General features: G+C 53.8%; 5 protein-coding genes across 5 annotated transcripts; 2 read left to right on the top strand and 3 right to left on the bottom strand.

Annotated features, from left to right (window-relative positions):
• Positions 1-25: 25 nt before the first annotated feature.
• N7459_009462 (CoA-acylating methylmalonate-semialdehyde dehydrogenase) lies at positions 26-1,905 on the bottom strand (the record flags this gene model as incomplete). Its single annotated transcript, XM_056948630.1, has 3 exons — positions 26-442; positions 503-1,140; positions 1,197-1,905. 3 exons carry the CDS (start codon positions 1,903-1,905, stop codon positions 26-28), a joined length of 1,764 nt encoding a protein of 587 aa, XP_056795855.1.
• Positions 1,906-2,797: 892 nt separating this feature from the next.
• clxA (calnexin) lies at positions 2,798-4,665 on the bottom strand (the record flags this gene model as incomplete). The annotated part of the gene is made up of 4 exons (XM_056948631.1): positions 2,798-3,292; positions 3,348-4,001; positions 4,064-4,477; positions 4,543-4,665. 4 exons carry the CDS (start codon positions 4,663-4,665, stop codon positions 2,798-2,800), a joined length of 1,686 nt encoding a protein of 561 aa, XP_056795856.1.
• Positions 4,666-5,258: 593 nt separating this feature from the next.
• Positions 5,259-6,124, top strand: mde1 (methylthioribulose 1-phosphate dehydratase MDE1; the record flags this gene model as incomplete). The annotated part of the gene is made up of 3 exons (XM_056948632.1): positions 5,259-5,408; positions 5,463-5,938; positions 6,013-6,124. The coding sequence occupies 3 exons, from the start codon at positions 5,259-5,261 to the stop codon at positions 6,122-6,124; spliced, it is 738 nt and encodes a 245-aa protein (XP_056795857.1).
• A 509-nt stretch (positions 6,125-6,633) lies between these two features.
• N7459_009465 (sorting nexin 1) lies at positions 6,634-8,663 on the top strand (the record flags this gene model as incomplete). Its single annotated transcript, XM_056948633.1, has 6 exons — positions 6,634-6,667; positions 6,722-6,781; positions 6,851-7,341; positions 7,403-7,783; positions 7,834-8,436; positions 8,496-8,663. The coding sequence occupies 6 exons, from the start codon at positions 6,634-6,636 to the stop codon at positions 8,661-8,663; spliced, it is 1,737 nt and encodes a 578-aa protein (XP_056795858.1).
• Positions 8,664-9,136: 473 nt separating this feature from the next.
• Positions 9,137-11,512, bottom strand: xlnD (beta-xylosidase XylA; the record flags this gene model as incomplete). The annotated part of the gene is made up of 2 exons (XM_056948634.1): positions 9,137-10,116; positions 10,204-11,512. The coding sequence occupies 2 exons, from the start codon at positions 11,510-11,512 to the stop codon at positions 9,137-9,139; spliced, it is 2,289 nt and encodes a 762-aa protein (XP_056795859.1).
• Positions 11,513-11,730: the final 218 nt, after the last annotated feature.

Raw genomic sequence — 11,730 nt, forward strand, 5'->3', positions numbered from 1 at the left:
AATTGACTAACACAAACTGGCGATATTAGGAGTGAGTAGGCATTACAACGCTCGCCTTAGTGCTGACCGCGTCCTCGCTCTTCCAAAAGCTGGTCACGGTCTTCTGCTGGGTATAGAACTGCAAGCCAGGCTTGCCGTAGAAGGTGTTGGCACCGCCACCGGCGATACTCTTTTTGTTACCAGTGAAGGAAAACATGGGCAGCGGAACGGGGATCGGGACATTGATACCGAGCTGACCGGCTTCGATGTCCTTTTGGAAGCGCGAGGCAGTTGGACCGGAGCGAGTAAAGATGGCAGCACCGTTGCCGTACTCGTTGGCATTGATCAGGTTAATGGCGTCGTCTAGGGTGTCGACGTTGAGGCACACAAGGACGGGGCCGAAGATTTCTTCCTTGTAACACTTCATGTCGGGAGTAACGTTGGTGATAATGGTGGGACCGATCTTGTAAGAAGCAGATTAGTCTAGATTCAAGACAAGAGCGGACTCAGAGGAATGACTTACAAAGTTTCCATTAGGGTACTTCTCGGGCTTGAAGCCGCGACCGTCCAGGAGGATGGTAGCACCCTCTTCCTCGGCACTAGCGATGAGGTCCTCAATGCGCTGCTTGCTCTCGGGGCTGATGACAGGACCGAGGTCCGCACCTTCCTCGAAGCCTCCGTTTACATTCAGTACCTTGGCACGCTCAGCAATCTCGGGCAGCCACTCCTTAGTTTCATCAACCATGACGACGGTGCTCAGAGCCATGCAGCGCTGACCAGCAGCACCAAAGGCGGCACCAACAATGGCGTTCAGAGCGTGGTTCTTGTTGCAGTCAGGTAGGACGGCAGCGTGGTTCTTAGCACCCAGGTTGGCCTGCACACGCTTTCCATTGGCTGAACCACGAGTATAAATATACTCACCGGCACGGTTGCTGCCGACAAAGCTGATAGCCTTGATGGCAGGCTCGTCAAGGATAAAGTCCACAGTGCGAGCAGCACCGTGCACGATATTAATAACACCCGGCGGGAAGCCAGCCTGCTTGGCAAGCTCGGCCAGGATCATTGCCGCACCGGGATCACGCTCTGAGGGCTTCATAACCAAGCAATTACCGGTCACAGTTGCGATTGGAATGCACCACAGTGGAATCATGGCAGGGAAGTCTGGTCGACAATCAGCACTTAGAACAAGTCAACCGGCTCCAGCGGGACCAACTTACTGAAGGGGCAGATAGCCGCCACAACACCCAGCGGTTCACGGTAGCTTCGCGTCTCCATGTCCTTGGCTACTTCAAGAACCTCACCGGGCATTTGGGTGGTGATACCGCAGGCGGTCTCGGCGACCTGCAACCCGCGGAGGACATCACCCTTGGCATCTGCAAAGGTCTTGCCCTGTTCAAGGGTGATTGACGCGGCTAACCGGTCCCAGTTTTCCCGGATCAGGTTGGTGAACTTGAAGATAATCTGCTGTTTGGCGATGATGCTGGTAGCCCGCCAGGCGGGGAAGGCCTTCTCAGCCGACTGAACAGCGGCCTTGAGCTCCTCATCCGTGCTCTGGGGCACGCGCGTGACCAGGTTGTTGGTGGCCGGGTCATGGAGGTCAATCCAGGTGGTAGCGTTGGACGTGACAAATTCATTATCGAGGAAGTTAGTGGTGTCAATGGGATTGGCAATAGGCTGGTGATCCGTCGGGTATTCCGTAGGGGTGGTGGCAGCCGAGGTGGTTGCAGGGGCGAGCTGCTGAGCTGTGGCGTGCAATCGACGGGCAGCTGACATGGCACCAGGAGTTGAAGTCACCTTCTGGGATGACAATCTAGCAATTGGAGTAGTAGTCAGAGATCGGGCGTTGCCACCTCTCGTAACCACCGGCGTGCGGGGAACGGAGCGGAGAGCGGGGATGGAACGGGTCAGAGACCGGCGGGCGGCCATGATGAAAAGGATACAGAGATGGATGGGAGGGTTAGGTCTCAGCAGGAGAAGAAAAGAGAGCAAGAAGCATGAAAGAAGGCCGCGGTGGGATGTGGCGGGAAGAAGTCCCATATAGTCGGAGTAAAGGCCGCTCTGCTACCCCAGGCCCGAGGTCAACCGCGCTACCGCCTTGAATCGGGTTCCCCATACAAACGATTAGCAGAGCCAGATAAGCTCGTCTCGGCACCATCCGCCAATCGTGTAGCGCAGAGATACTTGCCAGACCGCCGAATGGCCCGCAATCGCGGTGAAGCTCGCGTCGATAGTGCTTCAGGCAAGCGATTCCGCGGTTATGTTCGTACCGATAAGCACTTGTACCTACTATAAAGGGAAGCGTAGCGGAGATTGAACCGGTCTGATTGCGATTAATTATCATTAATATCATTAACGATTAATTAATAGTAGCGGCTGTACCGTTAGATCGGTCCACATAGTAGGGCTCTCAACATTGGGAGGATTTTGGGTTATGAGTACACTATCTAGGCACGTAAGTCAGTAACTGGTCGCCCCCGTTTTCGCCTAATACTTCCTGCTATTTAGCTCACGTATAAACATGCATAGCTGTATGCGATAATATCCTATGGATATATAATCGAAACCGAGTACATATCGAAGATTCAGAAAGGCCAATATAGTACTTACCGCGCTTGGACCTCTACGTAACGATCGATAAGCGGAATCAAGTCAACCTTGAAAGTATACCGGGCCTCCCTTGTGGGAATAGCAAACTACCTAGAGAATACTACTACACATCATAGAATCTCACAGGAACAGGGAATCAACGCGGGAGCTGTGCGATCTGAATTGTTTGGATTTATGGGGTAACTTCTTTTCGCCTTGCAGCCTCTAAGCTTTACTCGGCAGAGGATCGGGTGGTGCGCTTGGTGGCGCCGCCCTTGCCAGTGTCGGCAGAGGAGCTGGTAGCCTCGCCGGACTTCTCCTTGGCCGAATCGGCAGTCTTCTTGCCCTTCTTCTCGGGGGCAGGAGCCGGGCTGCTGGAGCCAATGGCACCGACGACGACGAGAATCGAGGTCAGAAGGAGAACGGCCAGACCACCGGCCACCTCGGGAACAGTCTTGACGGCGTGGATAGGGTCCTCCTTGGCCAGGTTGACGAAGTAGTCGACCTTCTGGCGGACGAAAGTGACGGGGTCCTCCTTGAAAGTGACGGTGGTACCCTCTTCGGGCTTCTCGGGCTTGGGCTTCTCAGCGTCCTCCTCGGCCTGCTCGACAGCGAACTTGACATCGAAGGTCTCCTGGCGGAGCTTCTCAGCATCCTCAACGGAGTGGCCAACGTAGATGTTGTCGAACAGAATGTCATTCTGCATAGTCCAGATTTCGAAACCAATCTGTAAACGCAATTAGTACGCAGCACGGCAATACTTCGGAGATTGGATCACTTACCGCGCCCATGGGCTCCAGGTTGGATGGGGTCTTGTCCTCGAAAAAGGCGGGGTTGGCGATCTTACGAGGGGCCCAGGGACCCTTGTAGGCAGGGTTGTCAATCAGAGGAGCGGACCACTTGCCCTTGTACTCGGGGTTCTTCTTCATGGGGCGGGTCCACTCGCCACAGCCAGAGACCTCGGCGCACTTAGGGTTGGGGACAGTGGGAGGAATCCAGTCACCATCCTCCTCATCATCCCAGTCCTCGGGCTTCTCAGCTTCGGGGTCAGGGATGCTGGTGGGCTCGTCCTCCAGCCAGTCAACAGGCTTCTCGGCCTCCTCATCAAGGATCTCGAAGGGAGCCTCCTCATCCCAGTCCTCGGGCTTGGTAGCCTCAGGGTCAGCGATCTTGGCCTCATCGACCCAGTCGGCAGGCTTCTTGTCCTTGGGATCATCAATCTCCTTCTCTGGGTTAACGGGAGGGGTGAAGTCCTCGAGCAGGCTGCCCGCCTTGACGGACTCGCCGTTGACCAGGATCTCGAAGGTCTGGTCGGGGTTGACGATGAGGGTGTAGAGAGAGGTGACCTTGGAAGTGCGCGCGACGGGAGGAGTGTTGAGGTGCTTCTCCTCGTACTCGCCGGTCTTTGGGTTCTTGTGACGGAAGATGAAGTGGACCTGAACAAGAGTCTTGTGAGCGTGCCATCAGAGAGATACGCGCTGGTCGCGGGCCGTCATACCTTGTTGGTAGCACCGCACTTGTCGGGACCAAACATGATCACGTAAGGGGTGCCATTGGAGAACTCCTCCTGGTGGAGCTTCTTGTTTTCCTGAAGGAGCTTCAGGTAGGCACCACCGCAGACTAGGGAGTTCTGCGGCTTGACCTCGTACTGGACAACCAGGGTCTTACCCTTGTTGTCAATCTTCTTGGGAAACTTGGCGGAGATGGCGTGGTGGGCAGCCGGGTTCTTCACGACCAGACCCTTGTCGCCCTCGATTCCCTTGAAGACGGTGGGCTCCTCGACGGACCACTCACCGACGTAGGCCCATTCCTCGTCCGACTTGGTGTCATCCTTCTTCGCGTGCGAAGGCTTCCACCGGGACTCCCAGTCGTCAGTGAATTGCTCCAGGAAGGGAGCCTTGAGACTGGTCGGCTGGAAAGAAAGAACGTGTTAGAGGCGTGGAAGACCAATTGAGCTAGGGGAGAGCGCAAACATACCGTGAAAGTGGGCCTTTCAATGGCGGAAGCAGCGTCGGGAGCAGCTTCAGCCTCCTCGGCATGGGCGTAGCCCATGAGAGAGGCCGAAGAGACCAGAGCCGTGAAGGCGGCGTTGAAACGCATATTGAACAAGAGCAGACACGGGGTTAGGGGGGAAAGAGACACGCAGCACCTAGAGAAGGGAACGGACGAGGCGAGGAGAAAAGCGGAGGTTATATAGCGGCAATGCATGCTGAATGGTCCAGGTGGCCTCTTCCCGGGGAGCTCCCAATCGGGACTAGCCCGACAGGGCCCCCCTTCGATCGTCTTCGATGGCGCTGAAGAAGATCTAGCGTGAGCATTATTGATTATTGTCTTGGACTCTAAAGACAACTAAGAATGATTGGATCCCCCTTTCTCCTACGACATCGCTGTATTTCACTTCTCCGCTGGTGGTTCTCCATAGGCGTAGCACCGTAGCTCTTGGGTGATGTGTAATGAACTGCGCGGAGCTGATTCCACCCCGCCCGAAATATTACGATTTCTTGGATTGCGCCGTTACACCACTGCTTCTTCATAACCCCCCAGATCAGCCATTCCATCCACTAGGTTTCCGCTGTTATTGCCGGCGTCAGAATTGATCGCCAATCCTAGGCCGATCTTACTGCCACACCTGCGACTCCCTCCGACGTCTCGGTTTGTCGTACGAACCTCCCCTGCGGGATTGTCATCCCACCATGTGCGCCTCCGATGCCGACAAGACCGTCGCGGTCACCAATAATGAGCATCTGGTACAGTCTGAGGACCCTGAGCACCCGGCCAACCTCATCCCGGAGCTGTGCCGCAAATTCTATAACTGGGGATGGGTCACTGGTACCGGCGGAGGTGTAAGTCTTGTGCCCCGCTGCAGACACCTGCAACAGCCCGCTGATAGCATTTAGACCTCCATCCGACATGGCGATCATATCTTCATTGCCCCCTCTGGAGTCCAGAAGGAGCTGATGAAGTCCGAGAACATCTTTGTCATCCAATGGCCCACGGCCAAGTACCCGGCAAGCGACCGCAACTATATTCGCAAGCCCCTCAAGCTCAACCCCTCCGCCTGCACCCCACTGTTCCTGACAGCCTTTGAGCATGGCGCAGGATGCTGTATCCACACTCACTCCCAATGGGCTGTCCTGGTGACCTTGCTTGTCGAGCGGGAGAAGGGTCCTGATGCCTGTTTCGAGATCAGCAACATCGAGCAGATCAAGGGCATTCCTCGCGGTAAGGGCAAGGGCATGCTGGGTTACTTCGATACTCTGCGTATCCCCATCATTGAAAACACTGCCTTTGAGGAGGACCTGACTAGTGGCCTCGAGGCTGCGATGAACAAGTACCCTGACACCTACGCTGTGCTGGTGCGGAGACACGGAATGTAAGAATTGGCCTAATATTGATCGATCACTGTCGTTCTGCTCTGCGATTCGAATCAGCTAACGGTTATTTCAGTTATGTCTGGGGTGACAATGTCGCCAAGGCGAAGACCCAGTGCGAGAGTCTAGACTACCTCTTCCAACTGGCAGTGGAAATGCACAAGCTGGGTCTTCCATGGGTCAAATAGACATAACCACCAAGATAGGCATGCAGGCGGTGCTGTGACCGACACGGTATACCGAGTCAGGACAAATATCGGGGGCATTGTGTATAGATGGGCTAGTCCTGGGGAGTCCCAATCAAGACGAAGTGACGTATGCATGGTATGCGACCTATGAGCTACTGGCGTAGTGAAATGTTCCAGTATTTGCGAAGTCTCAATGATCTGCATCAGCATGAACGGTAACCCGTATATTCTAGCACCACAGAGCCGGAAGCCAATTGTCGCGGGGAGTTGTAGAAAAGAAAAGCGCCGGTCACCTCTCGGACCTTGGGGGTTACCTAGGTACCTAGGTAGGATCCCGCGAGTGACTAAGACCGCGCGCGGATCATCCTCCACCTCAACTGCCAGCTTCCCTCCACCTTTGAGCCCCCTCAATCCCTCCGAGCTGCGGCCAAACCAACCTTCATACAAGTATCCGAATCTGTCTTCCTGAGGATACATCGGACTCTTTGCTTGCACAACGACCAGCTGCTATGGACCTTGACGCTGGCGACTCCCCGTGGGGCGGTAGGCAGTCATGATAACACAGCTCTTGGAGTTGCGATCTAATCCAGCATACAGACGAGCCTTCGCAGTCCGCCACCAGCAGTGCTGCTCTCAAGCCGGACGCTGCAGACACTGGTATGTTATGATCTTGGAACACTCGCGCTATCATCGGCCCCTCATTAATGGCACATGGTCTCCTTTCAGCACCCGTCGCCCAGCCCGCACCGACCGAGCACAGAGCGGAGATTCGGACGCCTGGAAGACGCGGCCCCCGTGGAACGCGCAAAATCAGCGCCCAGGCGACACCATTGGAAGCGGTTGACGACACCGTCGATCCACTTGGCCCGTTGGGAGAAGCGCCAGCCGAGACCAGCGTGACACCCGTCGATGAAGCACCGGCTCCTCCCCAAAAGGAATCCCTCGGTGGGCGTAGTTCGCAACCGCCTTCGAATTTCTCGCAAACATTTGGCGGCAATGGTTTGGCGGATTCAGTCAATTTGGAAGAGGATGGCGCCGGATTCCGAGGACCTCCGCCTGTACAGCCGCCTGCGGATGCAGAGGGGCCAACGCGACAGTCGCAAGCAAGCATGACCGTGGAGCAAGCCGCCAAACCGACATTTGAAATCACCGTGGGGGATCCGCACAAAGTGGGAGACTTGACAAGTAGTCATACTGTTTACCAAGTTCGGACGAAGGTACTGGTCTATCTTGTGGTGACCCGAAAAACTGAGAAGCTAATTACACTTGGGTGACTAGACCACATCCAAAGCATATCGCCAGCCTGAATTCGCCGTCAGTCGCCGATACCGTGATTTCCTCTGGCTTTACAACTCTTTGCACAACAGCAACCCTGGAGTGGTTGTCGCCCCTCCGCCAGAGAAGCAGGCCGTGGGACGGTTTGACACCAACTTTGTTGAGTCCAGAAGAGCTGCCCTGGAGCGAATGCTCAACAAGATTGCTAGCCACCCGATTCTCCAACACGACGCCGACTTGAAGATCTTCCTTGAGAGCGAAGCATTTCATGTCGATGTTAAGAACAAAGAGAATAGGGAACCCGATTTGGGCCAGAACAAGGGTATGCTGAGTTCGCTCGGAATCAATGTTGGCGGAGGGAGCAAGTTCGTGGAACATGACGACGTAAGTTTGTTCTTCGATTCTTTTGACCACATTTGCTCACTTGTTGGTAGTGGTTCCATGATCGAAAGATCTACCTAGACGCATTGGAGAACCAGCTGAAGGCACTCATGAAATCTATTGATACAGTCGTTGCGCAACGGAAAGGACTTGCGGACGCTGCAGGTGACTTTTCAAGCTCGCTCCACGCCCTCTCTGCAGTTGAGCTTTCTCCCGCTCTATCTTCGCCTTTGGACGGTCTGTCGGAACTTCAACTACGGATTCGGGAACTTTACGAACGCCAGGCACAACAGGATGTGTTGACTTTGGGAATCACGATTGATGAGTACATTCGCCTGATTGGCAGTGTCAAAACTGCATTTTCCCAACGACAAAAGGCTTTCCATACCTGGCATGCTGCGGAGTCTGATCTTCAGAAGCGCAAACACACCCAAGAAAAGCTGCTCCGACAGGGCAAGACTCAACAAGACCGGCTGAACCAAGTCAATGCCGACGTCGCTGACGCCGAGCGCAAAGTGCATCAGACGCGGTTGCTGTTCGAGGACATGGGCCGCTTGATGCGAAATGAGCTGCAGAGGTTTGAGAAGGAGAAGGTCGAGGACTTTAAGTCTGGCGTGGAGACCTTCCTGGAGAGTGCCGTTGAGGCCCAGAAAGAGGTTAGTTTTTCCACCATGCTCCTGTCCCCTAAGAAATTTGGAGTTGACCCGATCCACAGTTGATCGAGCTTTGGGAAACATTTTTGCTACGTCTCGATGCGGGAGAGGATGGTGTACCATTTTATGTGCCTCCGTCGGCGTCTGGCGAGATCGGCGAACCATCTGCTCTTGAATCATCTACGGCATCGACCGTTGAACCCACACCTGTGGCTGAAGAAGAGGCGTGATACCCTTTCACTCTTGACTTGGACTTTTACCCCTCCAAACCGAAACTCACCTCTGGCATATGCTCCCCAGAGGACCCTTGGTCCGGGCTGTTTTGTTATCTCGTGCCATGGTGCAACTCTATGATTGTTCAGCCAGCTCTATATTCTTTCCCTTTCCCGGTTACTTGACTCAGATGTCTCGTCAAATACCATCATTCGTGTATATTGTAGCCAATACCACAACAGACATTTATTGACCAATCCGTGAAGGGTTTGCCGAAAACTTATAGAGCATGAATTGTTGGCGCTGAGGCATCACTTACGAACAATATCAACAAGAGCATAGGCGGCGTGGCGTATGCGCTGTGTATGCTGGAATCGATTCCTAGGCTAGATAAAGGTCTGAATACTTCCAAATGAATTTTGCTCCAAGCATAAATTTGCCTCACAGAAAGATAGTCATCCACTTCAGTGAAATGACCATCACTTTGAACCTATGAAGGTGGGATAAGCTGCGCTTCCTTGGGCCAAGTAGCAAGGGTCGTAACATTGCCAGTCAAAGTAAATCTGACAATTGCGGAACGCTCATTGTTCAAGACAAGCTCATACTTGCCTGGATAGATGTTTCGATTTCCATCAATATCCGTCCGAGCGATATTATCCAAAGATATTGGGATGTTCAGAACCCGAGAGGATTGCGGTTTGAGTCCACCTAGCCGATCGAAGCCAACCAGCCATTTGTTGGGATGGGGGCTTGGTCCAGCTGTAGAGTTGACAAAGGCCATCGCTGTATAGTCCGACTCGACGGTACCGGTATTCTTGATGCTCACGGTGTAGTTCATGAACGGCCTTTGTTCCACGGTATTGTATCCCACATGAGGGCGGGCGAGCAGCTCGTCAATATTGTAAGTGGGCGCGCTGTGTGACTTGACCGAGGCATTAAAGGTGGTGTAGAATAGACCGTGACCGAATTCAAAGACAGCCTTGCCCGTATACCACATGTATGTCTGGCCGGGGTTGGTCCCATTTGGACGTAGGCCCATATCTGTAGCGGGGAACTGGTGGGCGTACTTTGCGGGATACTGAGTGACGGTCAGTCTGCCTGCTGGGGCACGCTTGCCAGTCAGGATGTCGAAAAGTGCACGGCCACCAGATTGTCCAGGATATACACCCCAGACAATAGCGTTGACATTGTGGCTTGCTTTGAGCGCTGAGGAGTCCACTTGGCCACCGCCCATTTGGAGAATGATGAGCGGCTTTCCCAGTTCACTCAGTCTCTTGACAAGGTCCAGCTGATTGCCAGGCCAGCTGATATCCTGTCGATCGTGGGCTTCCGCTTCAACGGTGTTGTCAATTCCGCCGGCAAACACAATCACATCAGACTTCCTGGCGGCGGAAATGGCAGCTTCAAAACCATCCGTGGACTCTGAAGTAATGTTGGTTCCAAAGGCGTAATGGACATCGAGGCTCGAGTCTTAGAAGGCAGCAAGAGGGCTGGTGAGATATGGCGCATTTCCTAGCGGGAGATAGTTGCCTTTCATCTGCGTAGTCGCATTCGCACACGGCCCAATCAACGCAACGCTGCTGATGTTCTTCGACAGCGGCAGAATACCGTCATTCTTCAGAAGAACAATACCCTCCACGGCAGCCTGATAGGAGACATTCAACGCATCGGTGGCAACAATATCAGACCAATCCAGATCTCGGTATTTAGCACTGTCCCCATCAAAGTAACCCGCACTCGCGAGGTTTGAGTAAAAGCGAATCACCCCACGTTCGATCTCATTGCGAGAGATTTCACCTTTCGCGAAGGAACCGTTCAGATAGAGTTGGTATGTTGCGCCACAATCGATGTCTGTACCAGCCAGCATGCTCTTCGCAGCCGCCAGTTCGCTGTCCGATGCATACCCATGGGGGTTGAAGACATTATACACCGCGTCACAATCGGAAGAGACATAGCCGTCTTGAACAAAGTTCCAGGTGTCGCGCACGAGGGTCTGCAACAGGAAAGTATTCACCGATGAAGGTACACCATTGACGGCATTGTATGACGACATGACACTGTGGACTCTGGCATCCATTACAGCCGTCTTGAACGAAGGCGAGTAATATTCGGACAGATCCTGCTGCGAGATGATCATATCGTTGCCCAGCCGGGAATGGTTGTTCCAATTCTCAATATCGTACCCAACCAAGTGCTTTGCAGTGGCAATAATCTTCAGCGGGGAGGGATCGATGCCACCTTGAATACCGGTGATATATTCAAACGCATAAGCGGAGCATAGGATGTTGGCATCCTCGCCTGGGGTTTCTTGTCCACGACCCCACACTGGGTGTCGGAATGGGTTGATATTCGGCGAATAAACATCCAAACTGTATCGGCCGAAGTTGTTTAATGCTCTTGCTTGGGTAGAGATGATGTCTCCGATTTGGTTGACGAGGGTGCGGTTCAACGAAGCCATCGTCAAGATGGGCGATGGAAAGGCCGTTGTCCAGCTAAAGTCTCCGGATTCCGTCCAATTTGCCCGGTCAATTCCGTGCAGGGACTCCGTCCAAACCTGATACGGTGGAAGCCCAAGACGTGGAATTGCAGGCATCAGGTTTCCGGTGCTGTTCACGAGCTCTTCGAAGGTGAACATCGAAACCAGAGCGGCAGCTCGGTCATGCGGCCTGGCGGAGGCATCACAGACAATTGTCTCCTTCAGGGGTCCAGCCGCACAGTCTGGAAAGGCCCAATCGACAAGGTTCTGTGTAAAGTCGTAGAGACCAGGCTCTGGATCGGTATTGTAGTCAACATCGGTGGTGTTAGACTGAGCCAAGACCGCCGGCCCGAGGGCCGCGAGGAGGGCAAGTGTTGATGTAAAAGTCATGATGGGAATGCTGAAGAGTCAGGTCGACTCTGAGATCCGAACTTATAGTATTTCGAGCCAAGATCTTGTATGGGGAATTCCCCCGCCTCCCCTCTTTTGTAAACAGAATATAGTAAGTTCCGAGGTCGATCTGGTGTGAGTCTCACACAGGGTTTTGCCGAATCTGGTCGATTTAGCCTGAAGACGGCTCTTTCTGCCTTCATTTCTTCAGTTTCATT

Source organism: Penicillium hispanicum (genome assembly GCF_028827665.1).
Source record: "Penicillium hispanicum strain IBT 35686 chromosome Unknown utg000008l_segment0_segment0, whole genome shotgun sequence".
Lineage (NCBI taxonomy): Eukaryota > Fungi > Ascomycota > Eurotiomycetes > Eurotiales > Aspergillaceae > Penicillium > Penicillium hispanicum.